Raw genomic sequence first — 19378 nt, 5'->3', positions numbered from 1 at the left:
GGGAGGGTAAGGGGCACAGCACAGGGATAAAACACATAAAATACAAAAAAGAACAAAGGTTTGCAGTTACGAAGCAAGTCTTGAATGTACACCTTCTTTTGAATTTTTCAAGCACAATTTGTAGGTTAAAGTGGTTAGGTCAGTCACTAGATGTATTCTAATGGGTATTCGTATCCTGACATGGAATGTTTGTGGTTTAAACGATAGGCAGAAGAGGTAAAAAGTCTCCATTTTATTGAAGAAGATGAGGGTTGATTTTCTGCTTCTCTAGGAAACGCATATAATGGCAACAGAAATATATTTATTGGACGAGTTGGGGTTGTCGGTTCTAGCCTCCTCAAAACAAGGCGCTAGAAATAGGGGTCTAGCTATATTATCCATAGGCAGGGCTATTGCCAACAGGAAAAAAATAGAGGATATATGGGGTAGGTGGGCCCTTGTAGAGTGCCTGATTGGTGGGGAATGGATTTCTCTTGGTTCAGTCTATGGGTCGACGGGGGATGACCCAAAGATTTTTTAATTCCTGGATGTTGCGTTAGCCACCTGGGCCCCTCGTATTGTTTTGGCAGGTGATCTTAATATCAATGGGCGGGTGGACTAGGTTTGGGGGCAGGATCGCGTTTTATTTATCAAGGCAGGAAAAGGAGGGTTTTTCAAGCAGTCCGTACCCTTGCAAGAAATAATGCCTTAATAGATGTCTGGGATAGCCTGAAGCCGGGGGAAAAGGGATATACCTATTATTCAGCGCCCCATAGGGTGAGTGTGCAACTAGTCTATTTCTTGATTTCCAGTGCTTGCCTGTCTGCAGCTGAAATTGAGAGGGTACCACGTTTGCTCTCCGACCATAATCCATTAATTCTAAGTTTACCATGGGTATCAACTAATAGTGAGGGGGAGAGCATGGAATTTTGAGAGAGGGCTTTTGAAAGATGATAACTACATTCAGCACAGGATGCAGTGGATTGAAGGATTTTTGGAGGTAAATAGGGGTAGTGCAGCAGTCGGCATGGTCTGGGATAGACTCGAGGCGGGAGTGCGAGAAGAAACCCTGAGCTACAATGTTAATAAACGAAAGCAGGAACAGTTGAGAAATCTGGCCCTAAACAATGCCCTGCTACAAGCTGAGGGCGAGTTGAGTGAAAGCGCTGCAGCAGGTAGATCACTGGAGCAGGCTCTCACTAAATAAGCGAAGGCAAAAATGGATGCTGAAATGGACATAGCGGTTAAAGCTGTAAAGACATATACAGCAAATAGAGAAAAATGTCATGAGGCTAGTGAAATGGTGGGGCGTACTTTAGCGGTACGGGCAAGACAAAAGGCTGCGATAGGGGAGGTAAGGGAAATTAAGGATAGGTCAGGGAACTTAGTTACGGACACCCAAGGGGTCAGGGAAGTATTTAGGCAATTTTTACTCAGATTTATACGATGAACAGCAAGGGAAGGAACTTGGGGAAATAGCGGTATATTTACAGAAAACCCCCTGGTGACTATAGGCGAGCACGAATGACAGACATTGGATTCCCCTCTAGAACCAGAGGAGATAGGAGAGGCTACGGTGAGCCTCCCATCTGGAAAGGCATCGGGACCGGATCAAATACCATTAGAATTTTTTAAGGTATTTTGGAATGCACTGGGTAAAGATTTAATTAATACAATACAGCAAGCACAGATGGGGGCATCTATACCAGGCTCATGGGCCGGGGCAGAAATAGTTATACTAAAGAAGGGGAAACCACCTAATGAACCCGGTTCGTACAGACCAATAACGTTAATGAATGCCGACACAAAGGTCTATTCAAAGGCACTGGCAATAAGATTCGCAAGGTTCATAGGTACATTAGTTAGTAGCAATCAACACGGTTTTATACCAGGGAGGGGAACTACTTATCATACACGAAAGTTGATTACTTTATTTGACACCATGGAAGTCACAGGGGGCCCGATGGCGGCAATGCTCTTAGATGCTGAGAAAGCATTTGATCGGGTCTCCTGGGACTATCTATGGTGTGTTTTAACTAGGGCAGGGTTTGGGGAGGGTTTTGTTAAGGCGATAAGAGCACTTTATAGAGCCCCGGTTGCAGCTATTGGGGTAAATGCAGGAGTAACTTCGCCAGTACAAATCAAGCGGGGAACAAGGCAGGGATGTCCGTGCTCCCCCCTGCTCTTCGCTATGTATCTGGACCCTCTGATTCGTAGAATGGCAACAAATGAGAACATCGCTCCATTAATTACATATAGGGGGGAGTGTAAGATACTTGCATATGCTAATGATGTGGCGGTTCTTACACCAAACCCCACGGAGGCCAAAGCATATTTGGAACTGGAGGCACAAAACGTTGGAAGGGTGTCAGGTTACTCCTTAAATACCACTAAGACACAAATTATTAAGAATAAAAAGGTGGTGTGTCAGGATCGTCGGGTGGTCCAATCAGGCATATACTTAGGAATTACAGTCACATCAAATCTAGATAGTCTGGTGGAATTAAATATAACCCCTATAATCATCAAAGTGAAAAGGGATTTAAACAGGCTACACAATCTGCACTTATCCATAGTAGGTCGTACTAACATTATAAAGATATTGGTTCTCCCAAAATTCTTGTATATATTCAGGGCAATCCCATTGTTCTTCAAAAACAGTTGGTTTAAGAATTTAGAAAATATGATCAACAGATTTATTTGGTCTAAAGGAAAAACTAGAAGGGCACTTCGATTTATGGTACTCCAAAGAGATCGGGGTGGCTGGGCACTACCAGACTTAAAGCTATATTATTGGGCGGCTGCCCTGCAGTATATGGCGGGATTGATAGGTGGCGCAGAGGCAGAAGGGGAGGATGATCTAGGAACTATAGCAATGTATGCTCTGGCACTGGGAGGAGAGGTGGAAAATGTGTTACTGAAACAAACTGATTCGAGTTACTTCAAGAGAACACGCTTTAAAACGATTATTTCGGCATATAATATCTGGAAGGCTTTCTGCAAAAGATATGGATTAGGGAAATACAACAGGTACACGAGAATGATCAGTAACCCAGTTCTTCCACAAGATATTTTCGCAGATGCGGTTTTTAAAGAGTGGAGCAGAAAGGGAATTACAAAAATTGGTGACATTAGGGATACGCAGGGAATGATGCAATTTTCAGAGATCCAGTTAAAATATAGAGTGGATGCAATACAGTTTTTTAAATACCTACAAGTAAGAAGTTTTCTGGCAGACAAAACAGGCGGGCCTGCAGGGTTTGCTAAAAACTCAATAATGGAGGTAGCACAGGGTGGGGTAAATTGCACAATTAAGAGGTTTTACGATGAATATGTTCAATGCTTTTTTTCTCCAGAACTTCAAAATCTTTCGACTTCGCACTGACGGCTCATAAACTCCTCTGAGATCATAATGACTGTGAATATTATAATATATAGATATTCACACTATATAATCCCAAGGGGGAAACAGAGTTAGATACCAGAAGGTGCTGACGTTACATATAAATCTTTAGTCTTCAACCTGACTGGTCATGAACACCTCTAAGATCACCATCACTATTAATATTATAATAAACATATTGACAGTATGTGATCTCAAGGGGGAAACACAGTGACAACCAGAAGCTGGGGACGTTACGTATGAATCTTTAGTCTTCGCGCCAACAGGTCACCAACACCTCTGAAGTCAAGTACAGTGTCAATATTATAGTATACAAAGTCACAGTATATGAGCTCAAGGGTGCCAGAAAAGGAGCAATGTTTGCTGTATTCTGTCTGTTTCTGAAAACATGCTCCTGACGTTACCGAAAACAGGCAAAAACAACTCTGGAATATGTTTTGTTACCACAAAACAAGAATCCTACGATACAAAAGTGAACCTGCGTCACAGAATGGACATGGGTAAATCACTCGCAAAAACGAAACTAATCGAACAACGGATGTGTTTTATATACTTTTTGGTTATTAAATAGTCTATGGAAGGAAGATGCAGCTCCGTCCATTTAGATGTCACGTTTTACAGTTTACACATGGGAAAGGTTACAAAATGTGAAGCTGTAAAGGTTTCAATTTTGATCCTAACATGTATAAGGTCCTTAATATGTACATACATTGGAGAGCTTAAAAACGGTTACACGGCTGTACATACATTGGAGAGCTTAAAAACGGTTACACTGCAAACCGTGTCATTTCCATTCTCATGACTAAAAACATCTAATAATTGCTGTAATTCTAAATATAAGACATAAAAAGAATATATTTCTGAATAGAAGAAAAAAAATATGTGCTAATGTTTCTCATCACTATAGTTTTAAATTAAAAAATACCAGCATTTGTAAAGCGTACAGGTGCCCCCAGAAAGGTGTGCCGGCGCTCGGGGGTGTCGGGAAGATTAAGCAAGGTGTTGCCTACAGTGACATAGTGGTGGGCTAACGTGTCGCTGGAGCCGGGAATCGAACTGTGAACGCTGCTGTTCGAAGTCAGGTATCATAGCTGCTGCGTCACACTTTTTCCACACTTACATGTTAATTACTGCTAATTAAGTTTTTAAACATTGTTAAATTTTTACTTATAACAGACTACTGTTACAGTTAGTTTTTCACTACAAAAAGTATGCATGTCTTTTTAAAATGTACTTAAAAACAAAATAGGTTTCAGGGACATTGTAGTTAGAAATTAGCATTTATAAAACCTTAGAAATTCACTGAAAAAGCAATAGGTTTTACAGATAATATAGTTAGAAATTTTTGAATAGGGTGAGCAACCCAATAAACCCTTGCGGGCTTGGGCAATTGATACGTTTAGAGGTTAGGCCAGCAAGGGATTTGTTTGTTAGAAAATTTTGTGACAGCAATGAAAGGAACTGTAATAAATCAAGTGTCCACACTATTACAAATTAGTGGCTGAGAAAAATTTCACAAATACACATCAATAATGTTACCACACTAACACATTGAAGAAGTGAAAGAATACAATAACCAGGTGTTTTTGGATCAAAAGATTATTATTATCTTTATAACAAAGAAATTAAATCAACAATATAAATAGGGTACAGGAAAAAATGCAATTGTGATATAAGAAGGGGAAGCGTTTAAGATATTCCTATGATATATCACAAAATAAGTCTATGCTTCTAACTAATAAAAACACAATGATTTCAAATAAATGGTTGAAAATCAAGAGTGGTTAGAAAATAACAAGCAGAATTAGACTCAACAGTCGACGTTTCGGTCTTTTGGGGATGATTTCATAGGACCATCATCAGGACTTGAGCTTTGAGCATTGGAGGTTGGTGACCCTGAAAAAAACTGTGACACAATGATATTACATTACAACCTGGTTATGTGATAAAGACAAAAAACATCTCTTTTCACATGATTTAGCAGAGAGACATAACATTTTAAGTATTGAGGAAAATTATTCTGGTCGGTGTGGCGACTGAATATGAAATCAAGTGTGATTCATCCATTATATATAGTTGGGGATGAAGTTTGCTTACTTTAAAATTCTGAGACGAATACTTCCCAGAAGGAAACAAGGATGTTGTTTAAAATAAATCAATGATGCTGGATACAGGGATGAGAATAAATCAACGAGGATAGGAATCAACAGCATCCAGGACAAGAAATGCTGAAAAAACAGGAGTGACAAATTCACGATTTTGTGAAAGAATTTAAATTGGGGGCGATAAATCAACTATGTATTTGCTTACATTAAGATTCTTGGGTGATCACTTCTCGAAGGAGAAACAGTGATGTTGGTTGGAATTGATCTCTAATGTTTTGTGAAGACCTGAATCAAGAGTGTCCAGAGCAAACAATGCTGAAAAAACAAAGGTAGCAGGTTTACTATCATGCAACTTAGATGTCAAAGTTGGAGGGTGATAAACCATTCTGATATTTGAAATTAAAATTACCTTGTGCATAGAATTTATATACACAGCAAGGGATATCCAAATATGACTTGTGGATATTGCCTCGATATTGGTTGATCGATATTCAAATTCTGAAAATAAGGAAGGTGATTCTTATTAAAATTGTCCTGTTTATACTAAATATTTGGAACATGTTCAGGAATCTAGTTTAAACGATATCCATAGCTACATGCACAACAATCGTGTAATTCTTTGAGCCAAACACAGGAAAACGTTGAATGTGCTACATCAAGTGTATAATACATTTGATATTGACTAGCGGTTGCCGAATTGTTGCCTGAAGCACAACATAACCACAGGATGTATAATGCGGAGTCACGATATTTGTGAAAAAATTATAAGCCAATGTAATTTTACAATATGACATAGGTGCGAAAGACCTCGAGGTATTTAAACAAAACGGGAGGCCAACAGTATTTGGCACATATTTAAGGAACTTAATGAAGTTAAGTTCAATACGAGGTAACGATACACACAGCATCTTTACAGCCTACGCAGTTAGGGCAGACACTTACTTCACCGAATGAATGGAACGACACGCGATCACGACGTGGGAGAAGGCAGCATATTTTCCAAATACAGCTGATTCCGGTCCCAGCTGCAGTTTGCCTTTTAAATGAATTTTACGCGGGGTTCGGGACGTGATTTATCGCGAGGTTACGGCCCCGTGTAATCAACAGCGAGGGGTATAGTATGCCATTGACATGAATGTAAATCTGGCGGCCATATTTAAACATCTAGCTAGTAATTGCATCGATGATGTGGAAATGAACATTCTTCAATTTGGAACAAGAATGGAAAGTGATGAATATAGGAGTCTGACGATCTTGTGGACAACAGATCGCATTAAATATAAAAATATTTTTATATCAGAATGGTTTATCACCCTCCAACTTTGACATCCAAGTTGCATGATAGTAAACCTGCTACCTTTGTTTTTTCAGCATTGTTTGCTCTGGACACTCTTGATTCTGGTCTTCACAAAACATTAGAGATCAATTCCAACCAACATCACTGTTTCTCCTTCGAGAAGTGATCACCCAAGAATCTTAATGTAAGCAAATACATAGTTGATTTATCGCCCCCAATTTAAAGAAAAATAATCAGCGAAAATAACTCATTCTATTATAAATATACAGTACATCTTTTAACTCTTCATTACCATGAAGATCTTGATCTTACTGTGAACCAATATTCTCTTTCCATCTAGTTATAGGTTCCCAAATTCTTAATCCTCTCATTTTACCTCTTATTCCTTTCTGGGCATAAATAGATTTTTCCAAATTATAAGCAGCTAATAAATTAGCCAGCCAATTTTGCATGATAGGTGGATTTTTATCGAGCCATGCTCTAGCTATGGTCAGTCTATAAACTGCGGCAGCCACAAAAATAAATCCTCTCTGTGCAGTTCCCCAATCATGATCTATCCCCATCAATAATAATGAGGGGGTAAGGGTTATTTGTAATTCTAGTGAACTATTTAAAAAACGTTCTATATTTCCAATCAAGGTATACAATTATGGACAGGTAACAAAGACATGGACTATATCTGCCTCGAGGAAATTGCACCTCGGGCAAGTAATACCAGTAGTGCCTCCCCATTTAGCTATTCTCGCTGGGGTGAAATATAAGAAGTACAAAGTTTTGCAATGCTGGGAATGTAGGGGTGCCGAACACAATACCGAACGAGCAAGATCAAGTGACTCTTGAAATATTTAATTTGGAATGCTTAATTTGGCTACCCATTTGTTACAAAATTTTTCCATATCATCTACTTTCCCTTTCACCAAGCATGCATACAAACTCCTAATTGTACAGTCTGCAGAAACTTGTATTTTCTCCAGGATTTCGTTACTTTGATAACCTGCAGGTCCTCCTTGTTTATTACACAGAAAACTCATAATCTGGAGGTATTTGAAAAATGACCTCCTGTCAATATTGTATTTTATCACGAGGTCTGTAAACTGTACCATCTATTCCGTACCTCTCAGATCCCCAATCTGTACAATTCCTCGTTCAGCCCAGCTAGCCATTGTACTATCCGCAAAGATTGCCGCAGGAAATGACCTATTCTTGTATAGCCTAGTATATTTATTAAATCTACCAAGGCCTGTTTTTTTTATTACATTGGCTTATAATTTTTTCCCAAATATCGTGACTCCGCATTATACATCCTGTGGTTATGTTGTGCTTCAGGCAACAATTCGGCAACCACTAGTCAATATCAAATGTATTATACACCTGATGTAGCACATTCGACGTTTTCCTGTGTTTGGCTCAAAGAATCACACGATTGTTGTGCATATAGCTATGGATATCGTTTAAACTCGATTCCTGAACATGTTCCAAATATTTAGTATAAACAGGACAATTTTAATAAGAATCACCTTCCGTATTTTCAGAATTTGAATATCGATCAACCAATATCGAGGCAATATCCACAAGTCATATTTGGATATCCCTTGCTGTGTATATAAATTCTATGCACAAGGTAATTTTAATTTCAAATATCAGAATGGTTTATCACCCTCCAACTTTGACATCTAAGTTGCATGATAGTAAACCTGCTACCTTTGTTTTTTCAGCATTGTTTGCTCTGGACACTCTTGATTCTGGTCTTCACAAAACATTAGAGATCAATTCCAACCAACATCACTGTTTCTCCTTCGAGAAGTGATCACCCAAGAATCTTAATGTAAGCAAATACATAGTTGATTTATCACCCCCAATTTAAATTCTTTCACAAAATCGTGAATTTGTCATTCCTATTTTTTCAGCATTTCTTGTCCTGGATGCTGTTGATTAATTCCTATCCTGAGCATCGTTGATGTATTCTCATCCCTGTATCCAGCATCGTTGATTTATTTTAAACAACATCCTTGTCTCCTTCTGGGAAGTATTCGTCTCAGAATTTTAAAGTAAGCAAACTTCATCCCCAACTATATATAATGGATGAATCACACTTGATTTCATATTCAGTCGCCACACCGACCAGAATAATTTTCCTCAATACTTAAAATGTTATGTCTCTCAGCTAAATCATGAGAAAAGAGATGTTTTTTTGTCTTTATCACATAACCAGGTTGTAATGTAATATCATTGTGTCACAGTTTTTTTCAGGGTCACAAACCTCCAATGCTCAAAGCTCAAGTCCTGATGATGGTCTTATGAAATCATCCCCAAAAGACTGAAACGTCGACTGTTGAGTCTAATTCTGCTTGTTATTTTCTAACCACTCTTGATTTTCAACCATTTATTTGAAATCATTGTGTTTTTATTAGTTAGCAGCATAGACTTATTTTGTGATATATCATAGGAATATCTTAAACGCTTCCCCTTCTTATATCACAATTGCATTTTTTCCTGTACCCTATTTATATTGTTGAATTAATTTCTTTGTTATAAAGATAATAATAATCTTTTGATCCAAAAACACCTGGTTATTGTATTCTTTCACTTCATCAATGTGTTAGTGTGGTAACATTATTGATGTGTATTTGTGAAATTTTTCTCAGCCACTAATTTGTAATAGTGTGGACACTTGATTTATTACAGTTCCTTTCATTGCTGTCACAAAATCTTCTAACAAACAAATCCCTTGCTGGCCTAACCTCTAAACATAGTTCGAAATTAGCATTTAAAAAACCTTTGAAATTCACTGAAAAACACATAGGTTTTACAGATGTTATAGTTAGAAATTAGCATTTAGAAAACCTTAGAAATTCACTGAAAAAACCATAGGTTTCAGGGAAGTTATCGTTAGCTGGACATTTCACTCGTACAAAACCATAGAAATTCCAACGTTATAGTTCGTTCAGCTAACTATAACTCGTGCCCCGCAATGCACTGCTCATGATGTCACATATTACATCATTCATGGCCAGTGACATCACTGATAACATCACTGATGACATCTCCAATTACATCACTGATGACATCAACCGCGTGAAAATCTGATGCTCCTCCTCACAGTCTAATATAACCTTTGGTACACCCACTGTAAAATTCAGACTACCATTTTCGAAACCATCAATAAACCAATACAGTTACTACATATGCACTCACTGATTCCTAGGTCTACCCACACATCCACTCATAAATCCATACAGTCACTTATATATGCAGTCTCTTATCAATACAACACTATCATATGCACTCATACACCTATACAGACTCACACGCCACCACTCATCCATGGAGTTTCTCACACACCTAGTCAGTCATGTAAAGAATCAATCACACTCCCATTTACTCACCTATACAGTTATACAACACCACCTCACTAATTCATACAGATAGTAACGCATACTTACTCTCTTATATAATCACTGATACAAGTACACACTCATCCCTACAGCCACTCTCACAATTACTTACTCTCACATATAGTTATTTATATACACGATCACTCACATATACTGACTTTTACATATGTAGTTACTCACATGTACCACTGAGAAATCCATTCACTCACCAACACACCCATACACCCACTCACCCACTCATGGAGCTGTTTCCACATGCACTCTTGAACCCATACACCAAGTGAATCAACTACTCACACATGTATGCACAGAGTCACACACCTCCAACCCACCCAAACATACACTCAAGTACCCATACAAATACTCAGGCAATCAATAACCCATATAGACACTCATTTAGCTACTGACCAGCCCATGTACCAACTTACACAACAACAGACAGACTGATACAGACATTCACACAGTTTAGTCACTAGCCCACACATTCAGAAAGACCCGTTTAATCAGTCACTTATACAATCAGTCACACACCTCCTAAATCCTCCATCCAGACACTTATGCACTCATTCTTCAATACATCTTGGCATATATATATAAAACATACTTAAACTTTACAGAAGCACACAGTCATTGGATGATGTCATCAGTGATGTCATTAGTGATGTCGCTGACCATGTCATGAATGATGTAATATGTGACTTCATGAGCAGTGCATTGTGGGGCGCGAGTTATAGTTAGCTGAACTAACTATAACGGTGGAATTTCTATGGTTTTATACGAGTGAAATGTCCAGCTATCTATAACGTCCCTGAAACCTGTTTTTTTCAGTGAATATATATATATGCATAAACAGTGTGGGTAACAGTAATACTGCCCGGCGCTAGCAGTATCTCAGATACTGAACCCCACCAGTATTCTTTATAGTTGTATATCAAAAAACATTACTGAGATATCCACACACAATATCAATATAAAGCAAATCTTCTTAGTTTGTTTCTTTTTGTTTTCATTTATTTTTATTAAGCAGTCAGAAAATATCTGCAGTCTGAAAAAAGCTAACATGTGTTTCGTGCTCCACTGCGTTTCTTCGGGGCTTGTGCAATATCTTGAATTTTGCTATTCTTGTTTCTTCCTATATTGTCAGGCCATACATCCCATCAAATAAAAGATTTCTTATTACGGTTTCCTATCTCCAAACTCTAACTTCATCATTTTCAATATTGCTTTGTAATGCTTAGACAGGGTTGTATCAGATTCCTCCCCTTGATAAGGTCTCAACTCAGGCTGGAGGCCTCCTCGTCCGTCTCCCTTTGATTCCTATCGCGTCTATATATATATATATATATATATATATATATATATATATATATATATATATTTGCATATATATATATATATATATATATATATATATATATATATATATATATATATATATATATATATATATTACACTGAGTATATAATTACATTATAAAAGTTTTGGTTCGGGCCAAACTATAATGTAAAATAGATCGGAGAAAAGGATTGTCGGGGTGGGATAAGCCTCCCCACAAAAATGAAAGTATGACAAATATTTATCGATGTAGTAAATAAGGATTTTTATATGTAAAATCTATGAAACTTTATAGCCACTTTCATTTGTTTGCAGCACCAAAAAACTCAATTAAAAGTGTATCCATTTCCTTCTCTCTGAGACTGGCCATAATTTGAAATAAAGTTATGTTTTATAATCTTTCCATTGTTCATTTTAAATACATTTCTGGTATTTCTGCATGTGTTGGCCTTTTAATGTTATCTGTATACCATTTGTTGATAAACACAACCTTCTTAAAGTGTTTCTTGGGGGTGGGTGGATTTCAACTATGAATATATTGATCGTAAGAATGGTTGTGCAAATCAGATGAAAATGGGACAAAATATGCCATAATAAATGTGCAACTTCCAGGTGGGTGAAGGAGCGGAAGTAATTTATGGAAGAAAATATGTGTATTATGCCGTAGTTATAACAAGTACAAGTTGGTGGTCACATCTACTAGAACAGAGTGAATCATGCATGTCCGTGTCATACTTACCTGTGTATATTTTCTATTTATTTTTGCTGATGGCAATAGCAGTGGCATGCAATAAAGCGGATGTTGGAAAGGGAACAAATGGAGCAATTGCCGAAAAACAGGAAAGCCTCGAGAACGAGAAGAACTGCGTCTCTTCAGCAATTGACGATATTGTCAATCAGTTTACGGTAAAAAAAAAAAAGAACTGGGTACATATATATAATGCAGATGATCGTTTAATTTGAATGCTAACTGCTTTGTTGGCATTGAAATTCCAGGTTGACGAGGGGATCATATTAGCTTTGTAAAGACATGATATGTTCAAGATAGACAAAGAAAACAACACATGACAAGAAGTAAAAGTAAAAAGTAATTCGGACTTTGTCAAGTGTAACTCAAAACACTCAATTGTAAAGTGTCAGGGCCTTAGGCCCCATGCACATAAAGGAAGGATACAAACACAGTGACTTAGTGTCCGGAACTGGCCCTGGGTACCTGCGCCCGGCCACATTTATTGACAGGGTCTCATGTCCTGTGACACCTGTGATGGATGGGTGTGGAGTGATGTCGGTACCCAGCCCTCAAGGAGTTGCTGGTGAATACATACAGCAGAAACACTAGAACAGTGACCAGCCGGTCACTGCACCAATAACATATTTTGGGGGAAAAACGTCTGAATTTCAGTGTGCATAGCACCAAAATCCATGTTTTCCAGTAAATACCGTATATTTTCTCCACCATAAATTTCGACAGGTGAAACCATAAATATTGGCAGGCTTCACCTGCCGATATTTGTCACAAAACTCATAATTGTCATATGTGGTAACGGTAACAGCATTTACCACACATATCAGAACTAACTTGACCGCTTGTAATGAAGGCCTGACTGCAGTCCCTTTTTTTAGGTCGAGCGTAGTGTTGCAGCGCATGCGCTGCTCGCTTTGCGAGGCATGCAGTATTCAGTATAGCTCTCGGTCCACTCCCTGCCCATCTTTTTCATTGGCTTAGGTCCTAAATGCTGCTTTCCGATTGGTTTTAGGATTTTTAGTCCCTCCTTATGATGAGCATGTGGTCATTTGTATCCTTCCATGACTACTGTCCCTTTTACATTCAACGCTGAACATCCTGTGATTCTGGGCAAATCACTTAATCTCCCCATGCCTAACAAAAATGAATGTATCCTCATGTAATGCAACTGGTGCTATGTAAAGCGCTCTGATGCCCGATTCTGGTCAAGTTCGCACTATATAAAAGACTGTCATTTTTTTTTTAAACCACTATTTTCTTCCTGTGTCAGTCACCCGCCCTCCTCCTCCCGCAGTACTAGACTTCTCTGCCCCCTACCCCTCCCACACTACAGTTCTTGCCTTTTTTCCCTCCCCAGTCCTGTTTCCAATGCACTAGGTCTTGTGTAAATGCGAGTCTTATTGCATTGCAAATGCTTGTTTAAACGCGCTCCCGATTAATTTTACGCAAACAAGCAAAACGCTCACGGATGGTAAAAACGAATGGAAACAGAAGGTCCACTGAATACTGATGTTTACAGAAATACAGTATAATTTGACAATTTCACAATGTCGTGCGTGCATTTTGGGTGTTCTTCTGTTGTGCGCTCCACAGCAGGCACAATTCTATCAGTTTTTTCGGTGCATGTGTCATGATTTTTACCTGAACATCACCTTCACTCCCCCGTCATCTATCAGGCAGCTGCTGGGATGTTCGATTTTTTTTCTTTCTTTCAAAAATTGCCTATCTCGTTGCTCAGGGTGGATTGGCAGTGACTTGTTGGGCTGCAAAGGAGGAGGGTGTGGGCCTGGGAGGTGGCCCCAGCTTACGAGCACACAAGCTTGAAAGACAGGCAGGCAGGCATCCGCTTCACAAGTTGTATGGTTTTGCTTTTTCTAATACCCCCTTCAAAGCTGTAAGTGCACTCAGAGACTATTTACTCCAGCCTTGAATACAGGCTGCCTGGCATTTCCTACATACAATTTAGCACCTGCGTATTCATGACTCATGTTCCAATGGAATGATGCGGGTTTCGGGAATTTTCAACCAAAAGCTGGGTTGCACCTCAATTCAGCTTCACACGGATGTCAGGAAAGGAAGAGTGTGTCCCATTCTTATGGCTCAGCATCTCTATCAGGGCAACATATAATCTAGCCCAGCCCAATGCCATCAGCATAGAAATGCCTGAATGAATACCCTGATGACAGCTGCAAGATGGTTCAGCTATGTCATCAAAAGATGTCTTCCTTCCTTCAGAATTATGTCTGGAAAACCCTCAGCTCAAAACCTCCACAGGAGAATAGTATTGTTGGAATCCCTGAGCCCCTATTCAAATTGATATGTACCTTTCTTCATGGACCAGGTTATTTGTCAAAAAATAGACGGGGTACAGTTCTTCAAAATGCTGTACATGGACCATCAGGGATTGGGATGCAGGGAACAAAATGATGCAGCACTCCAAAAATGCTCAGTTCCTTGATCAGTGTGATTTGTGGAGGTTACTGTGTCTGAGCACAGTTCTATATGTTAATAACTCACACAGGCACTGTGATGAGACTCTCAGGACATCACCTGTATCACTGTCGATGACAAGTGTAAGCAAGTAAGTGTACATACAGAGGCAATTCAGAATAAACAAGCAAAATAATAAAACAGCTGAACCCTTTTTGGGGGAAGCTGCTTTTTCTGGGACTTTTCTATAGACATTTGAAAGAATGCCATATATATTTCTAGTATTCACTTGCTTGTACACACTTGCATGTGCCAAAGTTTAAGGCCAAAGGTCAATGTTCAGAATAGAGGTGGATAATTAAGGATCCTGTACAGTTTGTGCTGGCATCAGGTTATTAGCCAGGCTACAGCATAAGCATGGCAGTTTAAACCCAGATCTGTGACTGGGGGTGAAGTTGTGTCAATGTACAACATTCCATCCATCATCTTGTGTGTTTTGCTGATTGTCCTATGTGGGAAGGGTATGCCCAGACGTGGGTCTCATGCTCACTACGCCACTGGAGTCAAGCTATCCTGACTGATGACAGCTGATAGCCAGAAACCGGTCCTAGGATGCTTGATTCTGGTCAGGGGAAGACGTGGCTTGGCAGTTCGGGCTGGACTGTTCCCATGAGGCACAGGGGCAAGACTGATTTGCATATGGCCATGTCTGGACTGGGGTGGCGTGGTGAGCATAAAAACGATGGATTAAACCCAGATCGGTGACTGGGGGTGAATGTTTTGCCAATGTGCAACATTCCGTCCATCATCTTGTGTGTTTTGCTGTTTAGCTTGGAGACAACACTTCACTGTGGAATGATATGATGGGTATGATACTGGAAGGTTACTCCTGTTGTCTTTTTCTATGCTAGGAGTAGGGATGGACTGTTCCCATTGGAGCAGGGTCAAAACTGATATGCATCTGGCTGGGTACAAACTGAGGTGGCCTGGTGTGTGAAAGAATGAGGGACTGTGATGTGACCAGGGTAATTACCAGTGGCTTAGTTTTAATTCCAGCATTCCATCCATCACTTTTGTATACTTCAGTGTTTTGCTAAGTGGAATGGCTATGCTCAGACGTGGGCCCCATTCACTGTGTCACTGGAACCAAGCTATACATGCTGATGAGCTGTAATCGGGGCAAAACCGGTACTGGGTTGCTTGTGTTCGGGTTCAGGTAGGACTTGGGCTGGCCGTTCGGGCTGGACTATTGCTATTGGAGCAGCATCAGGACTGATTTGCATATGGCTGAGTCCAAACTGAGGTGGCATGGGGGCAGAGTAATGATGGATTGGGGTGCGGTCTGAGTAATCGCCAGTGAGTGAGATTAATTCAAGCATTCCATCCACTGCATTTGTGTACTTCCATGTCTTTTTCTAGGTGATGGGAAGCTCTCCTCAGATGTGCAGTGTTTGCACATGGGAAGGGGTTTCTTGCCTCAGCTGTCTAGAATGTATTGAAACCAGAAACTCATAAGCAGGCAATGAAATGTTTCTTTAATAACATTTCTTTTTAAACAGTTTCAATATTTACTAACTAAATATCGAATGATTGTTATGTAAATGAGTCTAATATTATAAGTGCAATGTTTCACAATGTTGATGAGTGCTTTTCACAATCTCTGGTACTGCTGCTTTTACATTTTGTGCAACAGATGAGCTTGTGTGGCCTGGTCCAGCCTTCCTGTCCACCTTGGTCGTCTACTGGCCTGGAGTGCTGGATGCAATACCCTAGGTACTTCGAAGCTGGCCTCTGACTGGCTGCACTCCTCTAGTACCGAGGCCTTCATCCACTTAAACAGTGCATGTGTATACTGCAAAAGCCTGTAGTCTCAATTCCACAAGGGTCCAGTGAAATCCAGTTAATTAGTGTCTCAACCAACCACCTTCTCTAGTGTCCCAGTAAAGGAACAAAGTGGCTTGTGCTACTTGCTGTAACAATAGAGTCCAGAAAGTCCCAGCAGTACACATCAAGGGATGCTCTGCTCTCAAAGTCTATGTATGGGTTCACATGCATGTTGGTCCGTCATCTGCCTTCTGCTCCCCTTCCTACAGCCTCTCTTTCTTGGCAGGAGTTTAAAAATAAATGTATCTGAAGAGTTCTAGAAAGAGAGAGCCCCTCCGCAATCCAGCATTGCCACATTACCCCTCTGCACCTAACTCCCTTCTTCTTACTTTCCCACCACCTGCACTCCTGTGGTCCGTGTTCAACCCCCCCTCAACCCCCCCCCCCGCCCCAATTGTCCATGATGCAATGCAATAGGTCTCACATAAATGTGAATCCTATTGCATTGCAAATTCTTGTTTTTTGTTATATCTGGGGGATGCCTAGAGGATCCGCTTCTACTGGCCTGGGGTGAGTCATGGGCTGCTGCTCTGGGGTCAGCCATGGAGAGGTGAATAGTGAAGAAGGACGGTGCTTTTTTCTGAAAGGGCATGTCCCCACCCTTCAAGGCAGGGCACACTGTGAATGCCCCCTTTACCCATATGCGTCCCTTGCCCCATCCGGAGTAACACGCCTCCCACACACAGTCCCTTCCCGTGCTCTAGCCCCATTTCCTGCATAAGCCTGGACCTCCTTCCGGGGTCGCCTGAGAGCTTCTTGCTCTCTTCCCCCAGGGCCCGTTCCTCCTGGCTGGGAGTGTGCATAAAATATAACAATTGCTATTTGGGCCACCTCAGGGCTGTCACGCAGCGGGGTTACATATTCCTCAGTGGAAGGTAAATGGAAGAATGAAATAATGCCAAAGTGAGTGAGTCTCACATCCCCACATAAACAGACAGTTGACAGCTGTGAATGTTGAGAGACTGTCTGGTGTAACAGTAACTCTCGATTTTCGCAACATGCCCGGAGCACAGGGCAGTCTTTGTGAAGTGCGCAGGTGGTGGTGCGCCCCACTCACTCCGGAGCAGTCTGCCCCTGGGACTCTGTATTCTTTAGCCAAAGCCCCCTTTCACTGATGCAAAGCCAAGTCTGATGTCTCAGTTGGCTAATGCACACAATGAAGGGGTCTGTTGTTTTTCCTATGTTGGAATCTCGGTGCGGAAGTCCACTCGTTCATCTTTACAAAGTTAATAAAATGTATGTTTTGTGTCTATGTTGGCTTGTGCTACAAAATCCTCAGGGTAAATGTGCACTTTACAAAATACACGTGGCCACATATTCACATTTACAACCCCATGGTGCAGCGCATGTCCCTGCACCCGGAAGTTGAAGGGGGCCCAAGGGCTGTGGCTGAAAGTCATCCAGGGTTCAGCAATCGCCCTCTTTCCCTTCCTTGTAAGTGGATCATAGCTATTGTCTCACTCCTAAGAGCTGACTTTCGTTAAGGTCTACTGGAGATGCTCCCCCTCTCCTGCATTTATTCAAGCTGCCCTACGTGTTTGCATTAATCCGCATAGCAGGCCCCGGTTTACCTGAGGGCACATGGCTTTAATCGGAGGGGGGGGGACGCTTAACTCCCTGCATTCCAGCGCAGGAGCTTTTCGGCTCCAAGCAGGGCATAAAAGTGCATGTTATTACCTCCCAGAATGTTCATTGTTTCAGTTTTAGTTGATGTAATTGTATTTTGGTAGGGTTAGGGGCCTGCATAAGTCGCTAACTTTCCACCCGGATAACTACAAGTCGTTTCTTTCTCCCCTTCTAGTGAAACCTTGTTGCTTCATTAATTGTGCCTTGTTTTTCGGTTCGGAATGTCGCCACCGCTTGTATCCCCTTTCCATGCTCATGACGGAATAGTTTCCATGATCCATTATTGCTTTCATATCCATTTCTACCATTTACTGGACGTAGATTGAAAGCACAAAAACTAGCAAAAATAGGTTATATACCAGTAAAATGCCAAAACTGTGAAAAAATGTGTTTTTCTGACAAAAGTCAGTCAGTCCCTGATAACTGGGAAAATTGTGATTTCAGCCCCACAAATCCTTTGTTGATACCACTTGCAGGGGAAAAAACAGACGCTTTCATTTGCCGCACTTTTTCCCCCATTTTCCCCCCAAAAACAAAATGTAGCTGTCATTTAGCTAATTTCTGGGTCCCCTCCAGGAGAATGCACAACCCTGGGTACCTTTACAATCCCCATGATGTTGGAAGAAAAGGACGCAAATTTGGCCTGGATACCTTATGTACTCAAAATGTTACAGGGGCCTAGGTGTAAACTATCCTAAATAGTAAAAAAAAAAAGGCTTAGCAAGGGGGGGAAGCCTAGCAGCGAAGGGGTTATTTTTACTTTACATTAATCTGCGCCACAGTTATTTATTATTTGCCTTTGTCCAGGAGTTGAATTCTTGTGTGTTTAGCAGGTTAATGTGTCCGGTGTTTGCTAATCACAAACTTCTCTGTGTCTCCATCCCCATCCCCCCAAGCAAGGTGTGCTATATCCCTCCCTCAACCCTCTGCGGTGGCTTTAGCCCCATTCCACCCACTGCTCTGGCTAAAACGCTCCTTCACAATGTCTGTTTTGGGTATATCCCTCCCCCATCCTCCCTGTTTTGGATATATCCTCCCCCATTCCACCAATTCCATGTAAGGGCTTTCTGCTTGTATGTCACTTGTTACTTCTGTGCCAAGTGCTTGCCAGTTTCCTTCTTTTCCGTGTGACTTTGAGCCATCTGCGTCCTTGCATTTTTTTTAGTATATTCAGCAGG

At 40.6% G+C, this 19378-nt stretch overlaps 1 protein-coding gene across 1 annotated transcript in view; it reads left to right on the top strand.

Annotated features, from left to right (window-relative positions):
* LOC147707022 (adhesion G protein-coupled receptor F5-like) overlaps window positions 1–19378 on the top strand; it is a 580791-nt gene that overhangs the window by 338170 nt on the left and 223243 nt on the right. The window contains exon 12 of the mRNA XM_086926246.1: window positions 12294–12421. Within this exon, the coding sequence (XP_086782372.1) occupies window positions 12294–12421 (128 nt within the window). The remainder of the gene's footprint in view (window positions 1–12293; window positions 12422–19378) is intronic.

Source organism: Lissotriton vulgaris, chromosome 6 (genome assembly GCF_964263255.1).
Source record: "Lissotriton vulgaris chromosome 6, aLisVul1.2, whole genome shotgun sequence".
Lineage (NCBI taxonomy): Eukaryota > Metazoa > Chordata > Amphibia > Caudata > Salamandridae > Lissotriton > Lissotriton vulgaris.
The sequence above is the reverse complement of the archived record's forward strand: the minus strand, read 5'-3'. Positions and strand labels throughout refer to the sequence as shown.